Source organism: Dipodomys ordii, unplaced genomic scaffold (genome assembly GCF_000151885.1).
Source record: "Dipodomys ordii isolate 6190 unplaced genomic scaffold, Dord_2.0 Scaffold90, whole genome shotgun sequence".
NCBI lineage: Eukaryota > Metazoa > Chordata > Mammalia > Rodentia > Heteromyidae > Dipodomys > Dipodomys ordii.
This window is the reverse complement of record NW_012267306.1, coordinates 1373980-1400377: the sequence shown is the minus strand read 5'-3', so window position 1 is coordinate 1400377 and position 26398 is coordinate 1373980. Positions and strand designations below refer to the sequence as shown.

General features: G+C 38.3%; 1 protein-coding gene across 3 annotated transcripts in view; it reads right to left on the bottom strand.

Annotated features, from left to right (window-relative positions):
- Positions 1–26398, bottom strand: part of Cdk6 (cyclin-dependent kinase 6) — a 186438-nt gene that overhangs the window by 81051 nt on the left and 78989 nt on the right. For all 3 annotated transcript variants that reach the window (XM_013026013.1, XM_013026015.1, XM_013026014.1), the window contains exon 4: positions 15691–15858. In XM_013026013.1, the coding sequence (XP_012881467.1) occupies positions 15691–15858 (168 nt within the window). The remainder of the gene's footprint in view (positions 1–15690; positions 15859–26398) is intronic.

The following is a 26398-nucleotide window of genomic DNA, read 5'->3' as shown; positions in this document are numbered from 1 at the left end:
TTTTATGATAGGCACAAACTTCTGAAAAATACATTCTCATCATCAATGACTACTTGGTGAGTCTAATATATGTGATGCCCCATTTTTTCCCCTCCAGGTGCTTACTGTCTAATGAAAAGAATAATTTATGGTATTTTGTGGCTGTGTACATTACATAGCCCTCATTAGGGTTTGGTCATATAATGACCACATGTGAGGTATATAATTTCCCAACTTCAGCAGAAGCTGGATTATGGGGATAAAAAAGAAGGAAGAGAAAAACAGGTGGTCTAATTAAGCAGAACAAAACCATATTACTTTAGGCTCAAAACGGAAATATATTTGTCATTTAAGTCTTGAAGAAGAGTTTTATTTTATTAAAAAAGGCCCTGTATATAAATAGAAAAAATTATGATAGATATCATAATTACATGGGAATAATGTTTTAAAACATTAGAAAATTTGTAAATTATACAACTATGTGTGATATCTTACACAAGTTCAGTAGCTACTATGTCCCAAGTATCCACCTACTTGATCTCCACAATGAAATAAGATGTAGTTAAGACCACAGACAATGATTTGACTAACGGACTATTATTTGTTGTTTTTCCCCCCACAAGGTACATTTCTTATCAAATTCTGACATGGTGTCCACAACCCCTCCCCCCCACTACTTTGCTCTGACTCTACATTTAACAGTCTCTAGGTTCTGTCCCTTCTCTTTCCCAGCCAGCCTCCTTGGGCTCTCTATCATCTATGTCTTTAGCAGCTTCATGCAAGTCTCTCTGCCAACCAGTTCTTAACTCATGCCCAAATCTCTCAATCAATCTTCTTGTCACTTTGCATTAGATCTTTTGAAAAAAGGAAGTTTTGATCGTGTTATCCTAAGACATTTCACATTTTTAACTCACACATTTCTTGCTATTTCTTGACCATGCCTTGCTGCTCCCTCTCAGCTCTGAACCTAGAAGGTTTCTTCCACCTTTGTGGAAACCCTTCGTTAAGAACTGGCTCAAAAGATGGCTTCCCTGTGCCTTTTCTTGACACCACCATATGTAACAATGCTTGTCTACAATTTACATAGCTGGATAAGAGATATATATATATATATATTTATGTATAATTAAAAGTACCTAAATACATATACATATATTTACTTCAAATAAGAATATAAACTAATATCACATTAGACCACACATATAAGATATTCATTTTTAAATAATCTAAAATTATATAAATATTAATGAATTTATATCTTTTTTAATAAGTTTTTTATTGTGAAAATACTGTACAGAGAGGTTACAATTACATGAGCAAAGTAATGAGTACATTTCTTACCAAGCATTGTAGCCTCCTCCGTTGTTTTTCCCCTACCATCCCTTCAGTCCCATCTCCACAACTATACTCCCCCGCCCCCCAAACTGTAAAGTTCGGTTTTTGACATAGCATCTTCTCATTGTTGCAATGGATCAAACTGTATCCCTATTTAAAGAATTTGTTTTTTACCTTCCCTTCCCCAAATTATACCAACATCAAATACAGTGAAAACTGAAATTTATATCTTTTAAAAAGTAATTCATTTAATCATATTTCTCTTGCCGTGTGTGTGCGTGCATGCATGCGTGCATGCGTGTGTGTGTGTGTGTGTGTGTGTGTGTGTGTGTGTGTGTACTTCTGCTAGGTTTAAATTCAGTCTGGTGCTGCCCTTTAGCTTTTTCTCTCAAGGGTAATTACTACTTAGGCCATAATTCACTTTTGCCTTGTTGGTAGTTAATGGGAGATAAGAGTCTTCATGGACTTCCCTGTCTGGACTGGCTTCAATCTGTGATCCTTAGATCTCAGCCTCCTGAGTAGCTAAGAATATGGGCATGAGACTAGTACACAGCTTGTCTCATTAAAAACAAAACAAAACAAAAAACATTCTTAGTTTCTGACACACCTAGATGAATTTGCATGTGATAATGTTACCCGTATGTTACTCATAGATGTCTCAAATTCATATTTATATAATATTGGAAGGTCACTAAATATTCTCCCCATATAGTGGCCTTGTCACCTCAACTAATGAAGGCCCAAACTGATTATCTACTCAAGAACTATTTCCCTTTTCCTGGGTAATATAATATGATTTTATCTGGGCAGCAATGTGTTAATGTACAATGTGACTGGGCTGTGGCTGGTTATGTTATCCAGTTCTGGGTTATGGAAACCTAAGTGTTATGTCTAAAGAGAGCTTTTAGGAAAAAATTGTTTCCCCTGATTAAAGTGGCCACAAACCCTTTTAGAGCTCCTGTTCCCTACTCAGTGCTTAAAACACTAGTAGAGAGGATATAAGATGCTTGAAGCTGTAGCAGCCATTGTGAGACAATGAGGAATGATCCAATCAATTTATTGAGGGAAGAAGAATGGAATTTCCCAAATATTAAGTTGTTGGAACCATAATGACACTATTGACAGCAGAATCAGTTACACAATCACCTGTCTCCAGGTTTCCATATTGAAGACATTTTGTACAATTTGGGGGAGTCTACTTGGGGAACGTACATTTTGGGGAACCCTACTTTGCACATGAATATATGTTGATACAAACAGATCCAGGAAAAAAATCCAAAGATTCCAGCTTTGATGGTTATAGCCATTGAAGTTAAAAGAAAAAAATAGAACAGGATTATCCATGATAGGAAAAGTCATGAGTGGTTTGTATCACAATGTTTCTGTTGTGCAGTGATATCAGAAAGAGATGTTTGGAGGAAAGAGACAGCCAGAGATAGACAAGAGACCATTTACATGTTCACCCAGGAGACTGCATACTAATATATATGCACATAGTAAAGGTAAGAAGGAGAACAAGCAAACTACATGTTAGGCATTTTTCCAAACGCCTATGAGAAATTAAACAGAAAAAAAGTAAATAAGAGGCCACTAGCAAACAAAGTGCCTGTATGTATACTGGAAGCATGTTCCTCTTCCCACTCACACTCAGAGTTATACATAAATCCTCTCAAACAAGGAGCCCATAAAAGAAATGCAGACTAATAAGCATTAAGAAAAACTGACAACATTGTAGGTCTACTTGGATAAAATTATTCAAGAAATGTTTTGCAAGGTACCAGAGTTTGCATTCAGGGTCTTGTGTTTGCTGAGAAGGCATCTACTAATTGTACCACTCTGAGAACCCAAGAAACATCACTCTTGAAGAGGCTTTTCCTACTTTAAACTGATTGTGTGTTTTATCTTTTTTGAATCTTGTACAAAGGAGATGCCATTTAACAAAGCAGCTTATGAATATAATGCATCTTGATCAGTTTCATCCCCTTCAACATTCTTACCCTTACTTGACCTACTCCTTCCCTTACTTTTCTTAATTTTGAGGTATATACAATAAATTCTTGACTGCATTCTACCCCCAAATTGTGTATTTAATCTTGTCAGCATCTTAAATATTGTGACAAATTTTTAACTCCTTCATGCCAGTAAGAAGAATGACAACTGCCAACTTATGTTTCAGTGTAAAAACCTGTCTATTTCTTCCCTGGACTTTTTCTTAACATTTAACAATTTTGCCTTCTACTACAATGCTTTTCTTCATACACACATTAAGAACCAAAGTGGCCAGATATTATGTAAAGCGAATTTAGATATCTATATCTGTATCTACATATATACATATGTGTATATTCCTAGTAAGCCTTACAATGAATATGAAATTATATTTTACACACATTAGATGGGTTTGGAAAAACTTTTCTGTAAGCCCACTGACTAACTACGTTAGTTAGTTTATCCATTTAAAAAATGTATGCAATCTTTTGGGAGGATGTCAGTATATCTCAGTGGTAGAACACTTGTCTAGAATGTGTGAGGGCCTGGGTTTGCTCCCTAGGCATACAAACATAAAAAGTATCAGTTTTTTTTAAAGGTTATATTGTCTCTTAGAGCTTAAAATTTGGTTTCTACTGTCTCTCCACTAAGAATGTCTCCAAAATTAATATTGATAAATTATTTGACATTTAAGATGGTTGCTTAGAAACCAGCATTGCTGAGATGTAATGCACTCTATTGACAATATATATGCGCGCTCACACACACACACACACACACACACACACACACACACACACACACACACACACCCCTATCTCAATGAAGTTTTGGTTTTTCCAGAATATGACCTAAATATGAATGCCATATTTCATCAAGGAAAGTAATACAACAAATGAAGTATCAGGTTCTGAAATTCCATGCATCTTTCAGGAAAGTCAGTGTTTAGGGAAAGGCATTCTTCCAGATCCCAGCCCTCTACTCTTCCTCCCCCTCTTTCCTTCCCTTTCCCCCACCCCTCCCTGAGCAACTACCAAGGACCTGCAAGGGACCTCAAGTGTTGAAATGAATATTTTACAATGTTCATCTCGTTAAAATGGATGATAGAAACTGAACTATGGGGAATGTCATCAGGAGTGCTACTCTGTGACAGGCAAATCATCACAAGTGCCCAGAAAGCAACCTGCTGAACAATCCTGGGGAATCAGGCAGCTTTAAGAGCTGAGCCTCAAAAGAAGTTTGGTAGGCTAAGGAAGGGAAAGGCAATCTGAGGACAGGGGAACAATGTCTCAAGGCATGGAAGCACAAGCTCTCATATGTGTTGCTACTAGCACGATAAAAGTCTGAATAGGCAGATCATAAGTAAATGGCTGACCTGGGGGCAGGTGAGAAAGTGGGGATGGAGAGAAATGTTAGGAACAGTGGTTGCATTCCACAGCTTAGAGTCCACAGACTGGTGGGTAACAGGGAATAGCTGGCAGTTTGTACTCCTTCATTTCCCAAAGCCTGCTGGTTTCTTATGGTGGTCCATGTTGCCTGGCTGCCCCCACTATTCCCTTCTGCAAGCCAGTCCTGTCTTTCCAGGAAAAAGAGAACATCTGCTTTTCTGATTAATGGTAGTCTTGACCTTTCATCTATTCTGCAAAAATGGCGTTTCAGAGTAAGATAAAGAAATATTCATGAATATATGGGAAGACCATCAGTTTAGGAATAAGTTTTACATTCTTGATAGTAACCTTTTTTATGCATCACAAATGTTTCTTTTTTCTTTTTTTTCTCCTAATCTGCCTTTTCTAAACTAGTAAAAGCTAGTTTTCTGGAACTAGGTTACAGACAGACTTTGGCCCATTTAACAAGGTCAGACTGTTTATTCTTGACAGAATTCTTTCCCACTGTAAAAAGGTACATTTAAATGCCACATTCCAAAACCAGTGCCAGTAAGCCACTGAAGCATATTTTCCCACAAGAACTGATACCATGTGCAGTCCCTACCTCACGGAAACCACCCAGCGTTACATAAGGTGCAGACAGTATTTAACACTACCGTGAAATCTATCAACTGAAGTAGATCAGCCAAGTACTCAGAAAATGCTTTTACACATTTCAAAGCATCGGTAATCTTTAAGAAATAAATAATCAAAATAAAAATGGGAAAGACAAGGAAGGGTGGTTTTAGACATTAAGACAGCAAAAAAAAAATATAGTTTGTAACTTTATATGTTAGTATCTAAACCTTGAAGTAGTAGAGCTTTTTATTCCTTATTTTGGGTTTTTTATGGTTGAACTGTTAAATTTACAGCCCCATTTTTAGATTTTGCCAAGCTTTCAAAATAAATATATGAGCAGCACTAAAGTAAATTCTCCTACGCTTTCCCCTTCTTTTGCTTGGATGTTTGCTTGAGACTCAAAGGTAGATTATTTCACCGCAGCCCAATGTCAAGTTTCATATTCACATTTATGAGGATTTAAAAACCATAACTATCCTTACATGTGTTGGTGCAACAATACCACTCACCTTGTGCTTCAATCCCTAAAGTAAAGGAAATCTGGAAGCAGGGGTAATAAAAGGCTCGGCCGCTGCAAGATCATCACTTAAAGACAAATTTGGTGAAGTAACAAAAAGTCAATAAAATTAAGACAGAAAATCCGGCATTAAAAAATAATCATCTACAAGTGTGACTTTAACTTTTGGAGAGGCTTGTACAGATGAACAGAAACACATACCTAATCTAAAGGAAATCAAGTGGACTAAATGAAAGGCTTCATAAGTAGGCATTTTCTAAGATATGTTTAGTTCCTTTAACTATCTCAAGAAGTCATAGTTTTTAAGTACAAGTATATCATATGGGAAATAAAAAGTACACAAGTTGGAGAGGTGGAGGAAGGTATATGATATTTGAACAAGAAGGGATGAAGCACAATACTGATTATCTACAGAGTAGAAATGGCTGCTCAGACAGACATCCAAAGTGTAAATGTTACTCCTTTGCAGCTCAAGTTATTATCAGGGAGTGAGGCAGGCAAGTGGGAAGATCAGATGAAAGTTGAAAGTTGCGTCTAAAACAAATACAAAAAAATCTTTAGGTACTTATAATTGATGATGCAATGACACAAGGAACATGGAAAACAGAGAGTTGAAAATGTGTTCATCGATTCATTTGTGAAAGAAGAGTTGTGAAACAATCCAATTAAGTTCAAAGAATAGAGAGATGTTTGATGATGATAGATGGAAAGTAATATGCTTATGTGCATGGAGGTTATCTTCAGATGCGAAGATGGAAAATAAGATGGAACTAGGCTTAAAACAACTGCATGACACCGAGTTTAAGTTCATTCTTTTTCCCCCAAGTACTTGGTTTGAACATAGGGCTTTGATTTGCCAGACTGGTACTCTTCCATTTGAGACAGACAGACAGACAGACAGACAGACAGACAGACAGACAGACACACACACACACACACACACACACACACACACACACAGAGTCTTGCTTTATTTATTTTTCAGGTAGGTTCTTTTTTGGATGACAGACACATGTATCACTAGGCTCAGCTTATCTGATATGGGGTCTTTCTAACTTTTCACATGGGATGGCCTTAAACTTCAATTTTTGCAATTCTTGTCTCTTTAGTAGCTGGGATTACAGGTGTGAGCCATTGTACCTGGGCTTGGAATTCATTTATTAGGCACTAGAGAATAAAGAGGATAGATCAGTCCTTTAATCCTTCAAGACATAGTGAAGAACACTGAATTATCCTAAAATTTGGATTGAGTAAATTATACAAATAAAAAAGGTCCAACTGAAATTCTGTAATGATTTCAATTTAAGTTTCACACCATAGGAGTATAAAAGACAAGGCAAAAAGAGAATATGATTACCTTTCCCTACCTCACTAAACATTACTGACAGCTGTAAAACACAAGAAGCTCTCATATCTCTCTTGTAGATACATTGTTTTATATTCAATTCCAAAGACCATGCCTCATAGTCTAAATATGAAAAGAATACAGTGCTTGAATTAAGTAAATTATCTCATTAAAATTCTTCAGACAAGCCCCTGATTCAGCATAGAAAGCAGATTCCTGTAAGAATGTTAAAGAGGCTGGGTCCTGGTGGGTCATGCCTAGTTATTCAGGAGGCTGAGATCTAGGACTGTGGTTCCAAGCCACCCCAGGCAGGAAAGGCTGTGAGATTCTTATCTCCAATTAACCACCTAAAAACTGGAAGTAGATTTATGGCTCAAAGTGATACAGTGCTAGCCTTGAACCAAAAAAGCTCAGGGGCATCACCCAAGCTTTGAGTTCAAGCCCCACAGCAAAGAAAGAAAGAGAGACAGACAGACAGACAGACAGACAGACAGACAGACAGACAGACAGAGAAGGAAGGAAGGAAGGCAAGAAGGAAGAAGAAGAAGAAAGGAAGAAAGGCAGGCAGGCAGGCAGGCAGGCAGGCAGGCAGGCAGGCAGGCAGGCAGGAAGGAAGGAAGGAAGGAAGGGAAGAAAGGAAAAGAAAGAAAGGAGGAAGAAGAGAGGGAAGAAGGGAGGAAGGAAAGAAGGAAGGGAAGGAGAGAAAGAAAGAGAGGAGGGAAGGAAGGAAGGAAGGAAGGAAGGAAGGAAGGAAGGAAGGAAGGAAGGAAGGAAGGAAGGAAGAAAGAAAGAAAGAAAGTTAAAGAGGAAAGAGGTATTAGGCACTGGTGGCTCAAGCTTTTAATCTCCGGTACTTGGGATGTGGACATTGAGAGAATCATGGTTCCAGGTCAGCCTACTATATACACAAGACCCCATCTCAACCAACAGCTAGGCTCAGTGATGCACACCTATCATTCTAGCTACATGGGAAGCTGAGATCAGGAAGATCATGGTTTTCCAGCCAGCCTAGGTAACAAAATCTGTGAGACTCTAAATTAACTGAAGAGGCTGAGTGTAGTGGCACTTGCTTGTCACACCAGCAACCGATGGAAGAGAAAAACATGAGGATCACACACAGTCCAGGTACATACCTGGGCAGGAAGTGAGACCTATCTCAAAAATAACTACTGTGAACTAAGAAATGGAACTGTGGCTTAGCAGTAGGGTGGCTTAACAGGAATGAGGTCTGGAGTTCAAATCACAGTATTGTAATCCAACAACAACAAACAATAATTCTTAACATTTGGTCATCTTTTGGAACCTTTGCTTACTTAACTTCTCCAACACATTTGGTCTTACCAACCTTAAGACAGTGTTTGATCTCTACGTTTAATTAGGATTCAGGTTTCTGAGTTTAGAACAGCACTGTATAGAGTGTTTATAACGGGTTCTAAAACAGCCAGATGACAAGCCAACTCTATCTGTTCCACACCTTGGTAGGACATGCTGGCTGAAAGTGTACAGAAGAAGTAAGGAACACACAGTGCTCCTTCAGAGAAAACATCCTCAGGCAGAAGAATAACAGTTCAAGTGTTTGCATCCAGAACTAATTGGCAACAGTGACCATTTATGAAGGAGCTAGAATTAGGTGAGTCAAATGAATGGCTATCTTTTATAAACAAGGAGAGCAGTCATTTGATTCAGTTCACCAATATAGTTGGTGTAATTAGATACTCCGGTGTTCGTGAGTGTGCGTGTGCGCTCACACACCCACATGTGGGCGCGCGTGTGCATACACACACACACACACACACACACACCTAGCAGTAGCTTTCTATACAGTTATAGTACAGGATTCATTCTCTTTCACATGGGAGAAATTCCTCTCGGTGGTCATCAATGGTTGCCTTCCTGGGAGGCAGAGTTAACCTATCAGATGCTAATGCGGAATGTTTTATGACCATTGAGAGAATGCTGCACCGGAGAATCTGGATGGGTTTTCATGTTTGTATTGGCGCTGGCATTTTCCACATAGCCAGCCCTGGGAATCCTAAAGAAAACGTGTCCTGTCCCCAGCTCTGTGCACGGCCCCATTGTGTTCTACTTCCCTCACTGGTGAAAGTGAAAACGAAACCGGCACAAACACTCCATTGTTAGCTATGAAATATGTACTGGCAACTGCAAGTTTGAACAAAACAGACCTGGTTGTGTCATGGCAAGAGGTTGAGCCGGGAGGGAGTTACGGGAGCTTTTCCTGCTCCTGAGGTGTGTCCTGCACTTTCGGCTGAGGTGCTGAGGCGACAGGGCTTGGGTTTTTTCCATTATACTCATGTAATGCTCTTGGTTTGATTTATTCAGTATGCACTGGCACCCTTGGAGGCTTCTGTGGGAGCAATTCGGCTGCCTAAGCCGAAGCACAAACTTTGCCAGGTCTCCATAGTAAATAAAACATGCACGAAGAGGAAACAAGCATAAACAATTTATTTTTCTCCTGTAAAAGATGACATTGTTCTCCAATCTCTGGTCCTACTTCACTTTGTCACTTGCCTGTGCCAACTGGGTCCTGTACAATGAGCTATTCCAAACACATACACGGCAAACAGGCACAGATTGCTCTATGCACACATCCACAGACAGGTTCTGAAAAGGATACTGGGGACTCTGAGAGCAGTAAGGATTTCCTGAACCAGCCTTAACAGGTTCCTGGGTCACATGGCCTTACACACTATATCCTTTTCCTTTATTGCATTTACCTCTGTTTCTAAGTGTACATTTCATTGTGTGATTATTTTATTCAGATCTTAAGCCCATCTTTGCTCTCAAGCTCTTTGGTTTTTGTTTGTTTTTTCTTTTTTATGCCAGTAGTGGGGCTTGAACTAAGGGCCTCACACTCAGCCTACTGAGTAGCTAAGAATACAGGCATGAGCTACCAGGGGCTGGCTTTACAAGCTCTTTGACAGCAAAGACTTTGCCCATTTTTGTTCACCATCATCTCCCAGCTTCAGTGTCCAACACACAGAAACTGATCAGTCATTATTTGTTGACTGAAAGCCAAACTCCATTTTATTAATTTTCTCCCCTACACATACCAAAACGGTTTTGCTTGGATTCAAACTCAGTGTTTACCAACTCTGAGTTTTACCAACACAGAGGTAAACAAACAAAACAAAAACACCTAGTGTTAGAGGCACCAAGAAGGGAATGCAAGCAATCCAAATGTTATAATACTTGTGGAAAATGGAATCTTATCGCTTCCATTTTAAATAAAGATCAATCCCCCCATCAGCAGCTGGTCCCAGGGCTTCCTGTTAATCAGAACCATTGCAGCCGCCAGGACTAAAACTCCACTTCTCTACTTGACAGACAAGAATAACTGCCACATGCTACATTTTACATTTTAGAATGACGCTGAATATAATTTTAGGTAGTCCTCAGTTACTATATTGAATGACTTGAACTGAATGACTGTCACAGAAATTACAGAGTGCATGAATCATGATTCTTACACATCTCTTACATGTGCAACCGAAAGACTTTCCTCCAACTTGTTCTCTTTGGTAATTTTCAGATCTCATAGCTTAATATAGGTCACAGAAGTTGATTTTATACAGTCTCAGGGAAACTTTTCTGATAAAAATAACCAAGGTCAGGTGCTAGGTTTATAGTGGGCTTCTTGTGTTCTTTTTGTAATTGCTTTCTGGACCATGAGGGAGCTGACATGAATTCTCTGGGACAGTCCACATGCACATCTAAGCTCTGCACCGAGGTCAAGAGGGTACACAGGGAAAAATCTACTTCAGGAAGAAAGATAAGCCCATGCCACTTGGATTTAGTCTGGGAATTTTACTCTCTTGGGTTGGGATGGAGAGCTCAGGGGCAGGTCTTCTTGGCACCCTGGGTTTCATGTCCCATGAAGGTTGATGTGGGGAGAGCAGGACAACACAGGTTCCTCCAAAGCATAAGACCTAGGTCAGGGAGAGCAGGATAACACAGGCTCCTCCAAAGCATAAGACCTAGGTCAGGGGGTCCCTCTTTCCTAGGTCTAAAGCACACAATGTGTCCATCCACATCTTAATCCGATGGCATTTTAAGAAATAGGTATTTGAGCTATGTAGGGTAGTATACCCCTATAATCCTAGTACTTAGGAAGTTGGGGCAAAAGGAGCTGAGTTCCAGGCCTGTCTGAACTAATTACTGAGTTCTAACTTCTAGGCCACCCTAGGATATGTAACAAGACCTTGCCTCAAGAAAACAATAGAGGGGCTGGGAAGGTGGCTCAGTGGTAGAGTGCTTGCCTTGCATGCATGAGGCCCTGGGTTCGATTCCTAAGCACCACATAAGCAGAAAAAAGCTGGAAGTGGTGCTGTGGCTCAAGTGGTAGAGCACTAGCCTTGAGCTGAAGAGCTGAGGGACAGCAACCAGGCCCAGAGTTCGGGCCCCACGACTGGCAAAAAACAAAAACAAAACAATAGACTAAATAAACATGAGCCTTTCCTTTTTATGGGTCCAGGTATATACATGACTGTATATGTAACAGCAAGAATCCAATATTTCCTAAAGACATCTGAGTGTTACGCTGGAGACAGCCCAGCAAGTCAGGCATCCAATGGATGCTTTAACCTTGAAATCAGTCCCAACTTATCAAATAGGGACAAACTAACCACTTGTCCTTAAGCTATATATTACCTCTAGCTAAAACTATAGTCCACATTCATGATGACTATCCCAAGCTAACTGCTACCAAGAAAAGGCCAACAAATATATTTTATTTATGACAAGAGTAAAAGGCTGGGTGAGGTGGCATACAACTATAATCCTAGCAATGTGGAAGGCAAAGGTAGAAAAAAGCCCAAAGGCTTTTAGTGTCTCTTGAACAGACTACTCTCCACTTCCTGAAAACACACATTTTTCAGTAGCTTATGTCATACAGGAACTGGGAATTAACTTCATCTGTGGAATGGCAGAAGAATCACAAGTTAACTGTCATCTCAACTACCCTGAGAAAAGATCCTTGCTCTCAAAGCCTGATTCAAAGTTTCCTTTCTAGTCTTTCATGTAATTCATGCAGGAATCTATTCCTGCTCAGGGACAGTGCCCAGGCCCTGAGTTCAAGCCCCAGGACTAGCATACACACATAAAGTAATACATATTGGGATGTAAAGGATTATATACTAAGATGATTGAAAAGCTCCCCTATCTGGGAATGGTGATGTAGAACATATTCCAACTAGGTGAAACATCAGGGGTATAAACACTTGCACCTGCCCTCAAAGGGTTAGCTTGTATCTGAGAACACTAGAACACTTTCGGAAAGACACTAAGCATACAAACTAGTACCAATAATCCAAGTAGAAAAATCATGTATTACATATACATATATTTACATAGATTGATAGAAATAACTCATGCATTGTTTCAATGGGAGAATGCTAATTATCTTTGAAGAATATAAAATTTCTTTTATACCAAAACTCAGTGGATTAAACATGTCTTGAAATAAGAAGTAGAATTACAACATGTCACATTTCTGTGTGTCTATGGATTTCTATTCAAGAAAGGAAGTTCACTTCCCACAGTTCATGTATTCAGGAGGCAGCAGAGAAGACTACTGCTCTAAGTATAAGGCACAGAACTTAAGTTCACAGTCTCACATGAGACAAAGTTACAGCGTGTAGCCTAATGTTCATGACCTTGAACAGATACCTGCCAAAGAATCCATCAGCATGATGGTACTTAATGGGCTAACAGTTGAAGGTGTATGTTTTAGTAATTCCTTCAGCTTGGTATTACCAGGTAGCTATGCAGGAATATGAGACAGTTGAATGTATATGTAACTCTCTATTTTTTTATTATAACTCAGTGACTTATTCCTACTGTGTCAATTTATTGATTAAAATATTTCCTAAAGGCTTATCAAAATAAATAAGGCTGAGTAAGATGCCAGCAAATGGCTTCAAGTGACTTACAGCTTGTAAATACAATGCTAAAGTAACTACAGACAAAACAGAAAGCAATATTATCAAAAACATTATTCTAGAAACTTGGAGGCAGGAAAGAGGAATCGATTCCTGCATGAAGGACTAGAAAGGGAACTTTGAGTCAGGCTTTGAGAGCAAGGATCCTTTCTCAGTGTAGTTGAGATGACAGTTAACTTGTGATTCTTCTGCCATTCCACAGATGAAGTTAATTCCCAGTTCCTGTATGACATAAGCTACTGAAAAATGTGTATTTTCAGGAAGTGGAGTGTAGTCTCTTCAAGAGACACTAAAAATACATTCCAGTTCAGTCCAAACAACTGCCGTTCTAAGTTTTCGCATGTGTGTAAATCAAAGCATTACTATATTAAATGGATTTTTTTCCTTTCAGGAGAAAAAGAAAACACATAAAATTTAAAACATGCAGTACCCTATAGGACAGATACTTATTTATTACTATCATAAAATTATGACTATCACTCGTATTCAAATAAAGTCTTTCCCAGCTGTGAACATCTTTTACTTAACATCACCATAGGAAATATAGAACACATAGTACAGACTAGATCCAGAAAAGTCATGTATTGATATTTGTCTTTCCTTTTTCTCTGAAGCTGAAATAATTGTTGTTTATTTTCTTGTTAGAACATTCCAACTTTCAGCAAGAATGGGAATGTTAACTGATGTTGCTCACAGGCTGGGCTATCATTTTTCAAGTTTAACCAGAAAAAAAAAATAATAAAAAAAACGTAGGTTTCTTGTTTTTATTTACGGTTATTAGTGCCTTCTTGGGCATGAGGATTAAAATAAGGTATCCAGCTCAGTGATAGCTTATCTTCCTACAATTAATGTAATCAAAGAGACCAGTTCCTTCATCCCCTTCCCCCTCCACTCTCCTGGATCACAAAGCCTATTCAAGCTTCTCCCCAGGGCCCCAAAACAACATGCAGCAATAACTTCCTAGGGAAGCCCAAAGCCTACCTCACCCTTCCCACTGGGGAAACACACAGACTCAGCCCTTTCTCCTGTGATTATGTAAGAACACAAGGGTTTGCTTCACTCCACCCAAAGCTCAGGCTGATCCTTTAAACATTGACTTGTGCCTTAGAAAGTACTGGTGCATGCTGAGCAGAGAGGAAAAGGGTAAGGATTTATCTTTCAACAATAGCAACACAAACCCCTCTGGAGAAATCCTGATGCCCTGGGTAAAGTCTAAGATGTTGAGAATGTGAAGAGCTTTCCTTGTGTTGGCTGTAGCATTTCTATTTTGGTTAGGGGTACGGAGAAGGACAGAAGGACAGGGATAACAGAATGTATGGCCCCACCAAGGCAAGTAAGTTACTTATAGAATTTCTAACTTGTCTCCTGAATTTCTACTTCTCAGCTGAAGCATGACTGGAATTTGGGTACTCTTTTTAAAATTTTTTCTGGTGCCAGAGTTTGAACTCAGGCCCTTAAGTTCTCTTACCCACAGCTGGCCTTTTACCACTTGAACTGTGCCATCACCTTGTAACTAAAATGTGAAGAGACAATTTTTTGTTATGCAGAATGTTAGCCGCCTTACAGCATAGACAGGAAATGCCAGAAGTGTCACTGCATCATTGTCACTGTGAGATCACCATGCACTGCTCAACAATACCCCCTACCCAGGCCAGTGCTGCCCCTGATTTGAGACTCTCTTCAAGGCTCAAGATTCTTTTTCTTTGGGCTCAAGGTGTTTTGAAGGCAACATCTCCATAGTCTTCACCAGTCAATGGGATTCAATGCATCAACCTCCTACTTTGAAAAAAAGAAGTATGGTAGCCCCTTTGCACAACTATTCAAATATTCAAAAAAAAAAAAGTAACATAGCAAAAGGCTCTGGTTGCCTTTTTGTATCAGTGCATGAACTCACTGTAAATAAAATAAAACTTGAAAAAAAGAGTAATTAATACCTAGATTGCTCTTTTTATAGCTGGGGTGCAGAATTTCACAAATATTCTCAGACACAGTGAACGATAAAGGAGAAACAGGAGCTAACCGAAGTCATTAGCTACTATGGTTTGGAATAAGACAACGAACAGGATGTTGTTACTGTCATTCTTTGTTGAAACAGGGCTGTTGGGTTCAATCTTGAACCCAAATGGCAGTGCTAACTATCATTGTCAATTTAATTCCTTCTTTACAGTTGGGACCACAGCTTCATCTGGGTAATGTAGGCAGATCAATGTCCTAACCCTACCCTGACTGTGCTGTGCATTTTCACCTACCATATGTTCCAGCTCTGAAAACAGTAGTTATGGCAAAGCATTTGGAAACTTGTCACTGATTCCCTTCTAGTGGCTAAGATGCAACAGGCTATTTCTGCAATGAGTCCTGTCCACAACAAACCCAGCCCAGATGCATCTGCAGCTGAAAGCAGAATGCTTTCCTCTTATCCATTGCTATATAAAAATGTGCAAAGACATTCAGACTACTATTATCTGAAGCCAGTAATATCATTAGGAGCCGGAAAAGGGGCAGTTTGTCATCCAAAAACAGGAAAAAATGAGTTTAACAAAAGGACAGCACTGTCTTACTCACCACTGAGGTAAGAGCCATCTGAAAACTATAGATTCGGGCAAGGCCAAAGTCGGCTAGCTTTATTTGTCCATTGCTGGTCACCAGAATGTTCTGAGGCTTCAGATCACGATGCACAACTCGGTGAGAATGGAGAAAGTCCAGACCTCGGAGAAGCTGAAACATCATATCCTAAATAAAATAATAAAAATAAACAAAAGAGTAACAAATTAGTAAATACTCAAAACAATTTCAACTGGACTCAAGTTCATAATCGTTGCTGAATCCTCAGTACTTTGCAAAGTTGCTAAGTACTAATTAAATACAGGTCTCCCACTCTCAATAGCACTATAAAAGTTTTTCACTCTCAACTTGGTTTTATTAATGAAGGGTTAATTTAAAGTTCTTTTCAATGCACAGGAAATATTCTGGAGTGACATTTACCAAATTGTTTGTGATGGTTAATGCTGGGGAGAGGAAATAAAAAGAGACCAGAGGGACATGCATTTCTTCATATACTTTTATATTGTTTTAATATGTAATCTTGTGAATATGATTATTATTAACAGTGATCATTTGTTTTTATGGTGCCTAATACTGAGCAATCCCTATGAGTCAAGCCCCATTTTAAGCAGCTTTTGCTTAGTGACTCATTTAATCCACCCCATTAGTAATGCAAGAAGCTGATATGTAGAAGTAGGTTCAATAATGAAACAAATTATTTGTTATTTATTTTTTAATGGTACTGGGGAGAGGGCCAACCTCAGGAGCCTTGCTCTTGAGCTTTGCTATGATTCTCTACCTCCTGTACCTTGGGTCCAGTCAAGAGATACATTCTTGAGTCAAACTGGAATTTAGAAAAACTGGATTCAGATTATTAAGGCATTTCTTTATTAGATCAGGGAAGTAAGTGTGTAAAACAAAGCAAGGCACTTCTCACTTCTCCAAGCCTCAGTGTTTTCTTCTGTAAAAATGGGAAAATAACAAAACTTACTCCATAGATTTTTATTTATGCAACATTTAGGATAGCAGTCAGAAATAAATGATAGCTACTGTTGGTATTATACATTAAGTAGGCATCAAAGAGGAGGGTACAAGGAAAATAAACCACTGTCAGGTACTTTTCTAATTTTAGGCCTCAAAAATTAAGACACAAAATGTAAAACTCAGAAATAATCTCTGAAAGGAGGAACTTAAGATACTGACCGTGACATCATTGCCTGTGACATCATGGCCCTCTAAAATTCAGAATTACTAGGAGTGACTTTCTTCCCTCCCAAAATTGTGAAAATGGTATATATGAGGAGGTGGGCAGGAGAGAATAAACCTATTTTCTTCATACAAGAAAAATAACTGGATATCCAGGGCAGAAGAGACTGTGAGAAAAAAAAAACATGTTTATGAGATGCACCAGTAAACCAGTTTACCAAGAACAACATAGTATTTCCTTACTGGTTCACTCCTTTGGTTCTCTCTGTTTCAGGTCCTAGCTTGTTTAAAACTGCAGCTTTGGTTTTCCTCATCAATCAATGGGAGAAGACAGCGTTTACTTTTCCTAGTTACCAGAGTTTAAATGGAGTAATGTATGCTGAGCAGAAGTGCATTGTCTGGCGAACACTGAACAGATGGTAATTATTAGGGTGATCACTGCCATGATAGGCGTCCTGTTTCCTGGGGGAAACAGATTCATAAACAACTGGAAGAAAATGCAGCCACTACGCTAAAGTCCATGTGAACCAAGAGCTAAAACAACATCATGCGATAACAACACGGCACAGGTATATGAGAATCTTGAGACCTGCTCCATGGGCATCCTGAGCTGATAAGGGTTTCCTTCAAAAGAAACCCATTCATGCCAGCTACGAATACCCTGAAGGAGAACTGCATGGGCCAGGGAACCAGTGTAGGTCCAACAACTGGAAATGAGCAAAATAGAGTGTGAAAATGAAGCACAGAGTAAAAAAAACATCATCTGCTGCTGTGGCAAATACATCGTTATTGGAAACATAAGCACACATGTTGTAAGCACTGGATTTTTTAAAAAAAGTATGACTAACTTAAAGTAATGTCATGCTGGCTCATCATCTCTAGCTTCTTATACACTAAGCACACCAAGAAGATAAGAATCTGCTTGCTTCGTGCCACAGTGCTCAAACAATTTAAGCTGACAATTAGCAATATAAAAATAATTTAAATCTCAATTACTAAAGTCCTAATCTGAATTTATAAAAAACCTGAATCAAGGGTCAAACAAGTGTGTGTTGCTTCTGTGTATTTATTTAGATAGCAAAGACTCTGTATTTTCTTAATTATAAAACTGATAAAATGAATACATACAAGCCTACAGCAAAACCCTGTAAATCAGGAGTAAAAGAAAATCATTCAAAAGCTTACTGCTTAAGAGAACAGAGAAAACTTCACTGCTAAGTAAGAATTTTATAGGTCTCTTTCATCTTAAAAAATCATATATATTACCATATTTGTACAGATAACTAAAATGTATATTTAGGTAAAAATGATAACTTTATATATTTTATTTTGTGGTTTTTTAAAAAAGTTTCCAGTTTTCTGTGAATATTTTCCCATCTACATGTCTTCAACACTTTAACTATTTCATGAAATGTGATTTTTAATAGCTGCATAGGTTTTCCTCCTTGTGCTATTATTAGTTGTGTTATTTTGGCGTTTAGACTATGGGTCTAGTTGTTCTTTGCTTAAATGCCAGAATAAATTAAAGTGACTTTGTTAATATCACTCCAAGCACAGGATAAGCAGTCTGAATCCATATGAAGGCATTAACACTGATTTCAAGTTTTGTGCCTAGAAGATAAATTAGTTCTAAGTAAGAATTATCATTCTGAATTTTAGTCACACGTAAGAATGGGGCTTGGCAGACCCCAAGAAACATAGGTCCCATGGTTTCCCTTATCTGCAATAACTACTATTCGTCTAGGATAATCTTACCAGACAAACAGAAGAGGTCAAAAGCTATGTACATATGACCATATAAGATGATGCTAAGCAAAATGAACTCTAAGATATGGACAAGAGGTTTTTTTCTTTGTTGCTGTTGTTTTTAATGTACTATGTGATTTTTTTTGTATGTTCTTCCCTCAATGGTATAATCCCTGTTGTCACTGTATTTGATTCTGGTGCCCTGCATCTGGTATATACATTTTTCTAATTTGGGGAAGTGAAGGGAAATAACAAAATGCTGAAACAAGGATACAGCTTTATCCATTGTAGCAATGAGATGTACAACACATTATGTTGAAAATGAACTTTACAACTGGGAGGGGGGGAGGGGAGTTGGGTAGGGAAGTGATAGTAGGGGAAAAACAAAGGAGGGTTGGTAACAATGCTTGATAGGAAATGTACTCATTACCTTACTCATGTAACTGTAACCCCTCTGTACAATATCTTTACAATTAAAAAAAAAAGAATGGGGCTTGGTTCCAATTCTAGATAACAATATGAATGAATACTAAGGAAGGAAAAAACCCCTTTTGCTTCTTAGAAATGTTTCGATCTAGGACATTTCAAAGGATTCTCTACCTAAGCTTATTATCTGTTCTATCTCAGTTTACAGTATCATGAGACATACCTTTACATCAGCTTCTCAAGATTTTAATCTAAATTAATCTTTCCTATAAAAGACTTAAAATATTTCCCTGTAACTCAAGTGAAGCAATGCAATGAAACTAGGGATACTGCCAAGTAAAGCTCTTTAAGTTAAACACAGGTTTAAAAGTTTCCCCTATTATGTTACAAAGCACAGTTCTGGTACAAAGGGTTTCAGCATCTAGTCATACTTGTGGTTGGTAGTCACTTTGGACCTTTACTTATCTTTCTAAATCACATGACCTTGGAAGCAGGTTTCAACAGGACAGTAAGGTGGAATGAAGTCTGGCTCAGGGTGACTTTAGGTGGAACACTGCTCTTGGCAACTCCCTGCCAAAGATTTTGGGCTTTTGTGTCTGCATACTAGAAATGTTTAGAAGTCTATCATTGTTTCTACGTGTTCCAGAACTCTCATCCTCTTACTTCTTTAATCAAAATACACAAACTAGAAAGTGACCTCAAGCTTTTTGTGGTATCTGTACTAGGGCTTGAACTCAAGGTCTAGATGCTTGTCACTTAGCTTATGTTTTTGTTTTTCCCTCAAGATTCTACCACTTGAACCACAGTTCCGCTTTGGGTTTTTTGCTGGTATGAAATTCTCATGGACTTTTCCTGCTCAGGCTAGATTCAAACTGTGATCATCATATCTCAGCCTTCAGAGGAGACAGGATTACAAGCATGAGCCGCCAACCCTTGGCTTTAAGCTTTCTAATGGGGAAAATATTATATATATATATATATATATATATATATAGTTATATAATATGTAATGGATAATGTATTATTATATATTCTAGCCACAAACACTAAACACCCAAAAATATTGTACAGAAAATCTCAGAAATGGCAGCTTAAAAATAACAATTATGGATATTTGGATATATCTAGCTAATCTGTGTAAGATATTCACATCCTCCAAGTTTTAATTTCAAAAGTATGTAATAGTTCATTTAAAACTTTTAGAAACATATACAACTTGTAGAATTTTCTCCTTATAATTTCTCCTGCAAATCTTTTCAAGTCTGTTATCAAAACTTTTACAGAGCTGGGTATGGTGGTATACATCTACAATTCCAGCATTTGGGTAGCTAAAAGAGGCAGATCACAAGATTGAAAATAAATCTGGGATGTATAACAAGTCTTTGTCTCAAAAAAAAAAAGAAAGAAAGAAATTTGTTCAGAGCAGTATCTCCATACTGTTTTGTTTGTTTCCCAAGAAAGAGGTTAAAAGAGTTAAAGGAGTCTATGACCTAAAATCTGTAAGAGGTTTTGTTTTACACTGAACTGATAACATCTTAAATTAAGGAAGATGTTATGATTAAAGGAAGAGAGGTAAAAGTCACCTGAGCCAAGTAATAAATGATGATGGTGAAATCATAGAGAAGCAGAGGCTACTGAGAGTAACAACAGCTAGTCCCAGAGTGTTTTTTCCTTACTATTGATACATATACTTTTACTGAGTATATCCACATTATTATATAACAGGTCGCTAGGATTTTTTCATGTTACAAAACTGGATCTCTCTGTCCTCTGAATCATGATCTTCTATTTCCCCTTCCCCTCTACCCCTGGAAACTTCCATTCTACTTTGTGTTTTTATGAATATGACCACGCTGGATAACTCATACATGGAGAGTCATATTGTGTTTGTCTTTCTGGGTGACTCTTTTCACTTAGTATAATGTTCCAGTATTTCATCCATATGCTAGAACTTCCTTTTTAGGGTTGAATAACATCCCATTGTATGTCTCCATTATCCATTCATCCACTGATGGATACGGTTGTTTCTACATGTGGGCTATTGTGAATAATACTGCTATGAGAGAGAGTATACACATCTCTTTACAATCCTGCTTTCAATTCTTTTAGATACACTCAGAAATGGAATCATCGGTTTTAGTCCTAGTTCTCCCATAACATGTATTACCATATTGCTACCTAAGCAATGACACACTGAACACTATAGCCACTTTCAATTTTGGGAGGGTGGCCCAGGTGGGTTCATTCACTCCCTGAAGATTTCAGCCAATTCTAAATGCACGTAGGCAATACCTGGGCCTTGGACATTGTATCCAAGCTTCCTGATTATGCACACTTACTACTCTGCTTCAAAACTGGACAGCTTCTGATCAATTCACAACAGTTAACAATAAACTTCAAAGACTGCTTTATAAGTAATATAGCAGGAAGAAGAGGACCTAAGTCTTGCTTCAATCCACCTCCTTTTTATTTGATTGCCTTAAAAAAAACTGCCAACAGCCTTTCAGATACACTGGAATTCATGAGGAACAGAAATGTGATATCATCTTTGTATCCCCCACAGTCTTACAAGACATCTTAGACAGAGAGATCTTGTGGTTTCACTTGACTTGATAGATCTTACGGATGATGTTAAAATGAAGTAACATGATTTTGTTCTTCTGTGTACAGGAGTTAACTCATTCCCAAAGTCTTTCCTTCAACAAAAAGGCCATGATACTGCATTGTGGCTCATGAGTTATGCACTAAGAATTTACTGAATGCTTGCTAAGTGAAAGCACAAAAATATAAAAAACTTCCTCACAGACAAGAATAATCTCATGTGACATGCAATTTTTCCATTTTTGAGGGCAGCATGACTTATAAGAAAAAAAAGTACCCAGAGCTAATAGCTTTGGTTATGAATCTGTGCTCATGAGTTCAATAATCTGAGGCTATTCATTCAAACCCTTTTGTGGGCCTTTGTTTCCATGTCTACAAAACAAAATTAACTTCAGAAAGGAGCAATTTAAACATATGGTTATACATTTCTGTTATTATATGCATTAGTTGTACACACACACCATATTAAGTAGAATCTTGTATACTTAAGTCCTTGGTATATTTAAAGTACACACACAATGATTTATCCTTTATCTGAAAAAAAACTATGAAACCCTTATACTGTATCAGATGTTGTGTCAGGGGGGTGTTATCCTTGAAGGCAAGAATCCTTAGGAGCTCCTATTTTAATAGGAAGCAAGGACATAAATACACACCTATGAACTTCAAGTCAGCATGTAGCAAGGACTGCAGAGGACACAGGTGCTCAGACACTGGGAAAGTATCAGGAAGGCAGGAGCATTCATGCTGGGAATGGACTATATCCATTTTGACGTGAGAAGCCTCTGCTATGGAAGACAGAATTAGTGAAGGCTTTGGGGAGGCACGTGCTTAGAAGTTTGGAGACCAGCCACAGCCTCAACAAGCCAGATCCTGGGAACTTAGATAAATGGTGCCACACTGCAAAGGGCTCTATTACTAGGCACATAAAGGGACTTCATGGAAGAATGACATATTATTATTCATACTGTAACACAAAGAATAGATAGGAGGTGGTATAAGAATTTTGTAGGAATATTAATTGACTCTGGGCTGAACTAAAATTGTTTTTAAAAGTGTGTGGGGGGTAAGGTAATTGTGGAGATAAATGGAATAGGTTAGTTTGGTCCCACAAGTCAACTATAATGGGAATCTTCTGAGAGTTCTGCTCCATCTCCATGCCCACACTAGGTGTAACTTTGGCTTGTGGCTTAACCTCTTTCCTCCACCTCTAAGCTTATTTTCCCCATCTGTAAAGTGGGGACAACACTTTCCTTAGGGTAATTGTGATGACTAAAAAGTTATGTGAACCTTCCAGTGTGGGTAATGGCTTAGAATTGGTACCGATTTTTAGTCATGACCTCAACACACATTTACCTTGCTTTTTACACTTAGCACACAAAATCCTCCTGTCATTCCAACACTCATCAGTAAGATCAACAAACATAACTAGGTGCATACTATAGGACAGGATCTTTAAAATGCTCATTATTACTTTAATTAAATCAAGTGTTATGTTCCATGCTTTTCATTTGGAAGTCTAAAGATTTTAGGTCTGGAAAGATGCTTAGAAAGCATCTGCTATTATTATTCATGGAATACATTATATGTCTCTTTCAATAAGCAACCCAACTTTTTTTTTTAGATTTTTTTTTTTTTTTTTGCCAGTCGTAGACCTGAACTCTGGGCCTAGGCGCTGTCCCTCAGCTCTTCAGCTCAAGGCAAACACTCTACCACTTGAGCCACAGCACCACTTCTGGCCTTTTCTGTTTATGTGGTGCTAAGGAATCGAACCCAGGGCCTCATGCATGCAAGGCAAGCACTCTACCACTGAGCCACCTTCCCAGCCCCCAACTTTTTTTTTTAATTGTGAAAATACCCTACAGAGGGGTTACAATTATATGGGCAAGGTAATGAGTACATTCCTTATCAAGCATTGTTGCCTCCTCCTTTGTTTCCCCCCTCTTATCTCCCCCCACTCCCTGCCCCTCACCAAAGTTGTAAAGAATTATATTAAGTGAAGTAAGCCAAAGAAACATAGGTCCCATGGTTTCCCTTATTTGCAATAACTAGTATATATCTGAGACAAGCAGAAACGGTCAGATAAGTTGATTTTTGGGAGAAATGAACCCCAAGATAAGGACTCAAGTGTTTTTTCTTTCTTGCTATTGTTTCTAACATATTTACAAGATATTTATTTGTTGCTTTGTATGTCCCTCCCCCACGGTATAACCCCTGTTTTCACTGTATTTGATGTTGGTATAATTTGTGGAGGGGAAGGGAAAAAACAAATTATTTGAATAGGGACACAGGTGGACCCATTGCAACAATGAGATGTGCAAGATGTTATGTCGAAAGCAACCCAACTTTCTTTTTTTTAATTTTAATTTAATTTTATTTTATTTGTGAACATACTGTACAGAGGGGTTACAATTACATGGGCAGGATAATGCGTACATTTCTTATCAAGCATTGCAGCCTCCTCCTTTGTTTACCCTTCACATCCCTTCCCAGCTTCCCCCTCCCCCTCCCCACACAGACATTGTAAAGCTCGTTTTTGACATGACAACTTGTACTTCTCATTGTTGCAACAGGTCCACCTGAATCCTTAAACGACTTGTTTTTCCCCATCTCCTCCACAAGTTATACTGACATCAAATATAGTGAAAGCAGGGGTTATACTGTGGGGGAGGGACATACAAAGCAACAAAGAAATAATCTTATAAATGCGTTAGAAACACATGCATGAAAGAAAAAAACATTAAAATACATATCTAACGGTTCATTTTCCTAACATCACATTATCTGACCTTTTCCGCTTGACTCATACATATACTAGATATTGCAAATAAGGGAAACCATGGGACCTGTGTTTCTTTGGGCCTGGCTTACTTCACTTAATCTAATTTTTTCCAAGTTTTTCCATTTCCTAACAAATGGGGCAATGTCATTCTTTCTGATGGAAGCATAGAATTCCATTGTGTATATATACCACATTTTCTTGATCCATTCATCTACTGAGGGGCATCTGGGTTGGTTCATTATCTTAGCTATGGTAAATAATGCTGCAATAAACATAGTTGTGCTGGTAGCTTTAGTGTGGTCTTGTTTGTAAACATTTGGATAAATGCCCAAAAGTGGGATTGCTGGGTCATAGGGGAGCTCTATGTGAAGTCTTTTGAGGAACCTCTGTACTGCTTTCCAAAGTGGTTGAACAAGTTTACATTCCCACCAACAATGAAGTAAGGTTCCCTTCTGTCCACATCCCCTCCAGCATCTGTTGTTGTTAGAGTTCTTGATTTTTGCCATTCTAACTGGAGTGAGGTGGTATCTCAATGTTGTTTTGATTTGCATTTCTTTTATGGCTAGGGAGGTTGAGCATTTCTTCATGTGTCTATTGGCCATCCTTCTTTCTTCTTCAGAGAAGTTTCTCTTTAAGTCTTTAGCCCACTTGTTTATTGGGCAGTTGTTTCTTTGAGGATTTGTTGTTGGGGGATTTAATATTTTGAGTTCCAAGTATATTTTAGATATGAGACCCTTGTCCGTTGTATGGCTAGTAAAGATTTTCTCCCAATCCGTGGCTTTCTATTGATCTTGCTAGCTATGTCCTTTGCCATGCAGAAGCTCTGCAACTTTATGCAATCCCATTTGTCCAACCTTTCTTTGATTTGTTTTTTTTCGGGTCTCTATTCAGAAAATTTCGGCCTTATCCAAGGAGACCTAGGGTTTCTCCTATTCCATCCTGTAATGTTTCAGAGTGTCTGCTTTGACTTCGAGGTCTTTGATCCATTTGGAGTTGATTCTGGTGCAGGGTGATATATAAGGATCTAGCTTTAGTTTTCTACAAGTAGTTAACCAATTTTGCCAGCACCATTTACTGAAGAGGCTGTCTTTCTTCCATTCTATTGTTTTAGCTCCCTTATCAAAGATTAGATGGCTATAGGTTTGTAGGTTCATTTCTGAGCAACCCAACTTTCCAAGGTGGTTCTAAGTCATTTTTTTTTACCAGACTAGAAGGACTTTTTTTGGAGTCCTCTGACTTCAAGATTCCTTCAAATTATCCTTTAGGGACTTTTCAAGAGATTACAACCATATACTATAAAATATAATATCAAATTTTACTTAATTGACATATATATTCAGAAGCAACTACCAAATAGGAACAAAATTACTGTGAAGTTTCTTTACATAATTAACTCTAGTTGCTTTCCCAGCTTAACAAATAAGAACTAGAGTTTGTGACATTATTTCCTTATGTTATTCATTAATGCTGAACTGTCTTCATTCCAATGCAAAGGGGTGGGGGAAAGAGGAGCAAACGAAGACTTTGAAAAGAACACTTAGCTTCATTTGGTCAAAAAATGGTCTTTACAAGAGGTTTTATTATGGGTCATAAAACACTGCTTACCACAGTGTACCTCTTCCTTGAAAAAGCAAAGACACCCTTGCAATAGTGAGAAGCTACAAACAACACCCAGAGAGCACTTGTACTTTTCTCCCAGAAACACATCTGTTTGTGTCATCCATTTGGGGTAGAGCTGCCTGCACAGCTGTTTATCGGGACTCTGAAGAGGCAGCACTCGAGCATTTTTTATTTTGTGTTGCTGCAACGACGGAATTTTTAAGCTGAAGCTTGCTAGGATAGAGGCAGCAAATGTATCTCCATGGGAAGGAGGGCCATATGTTTCTCACTAATAATTTCTTCAACCTACAGAAAGAGGCTCTGGGTGGTCGCATCTACTCAGGAAAAGCATGGAGGCCAAGAACCAAA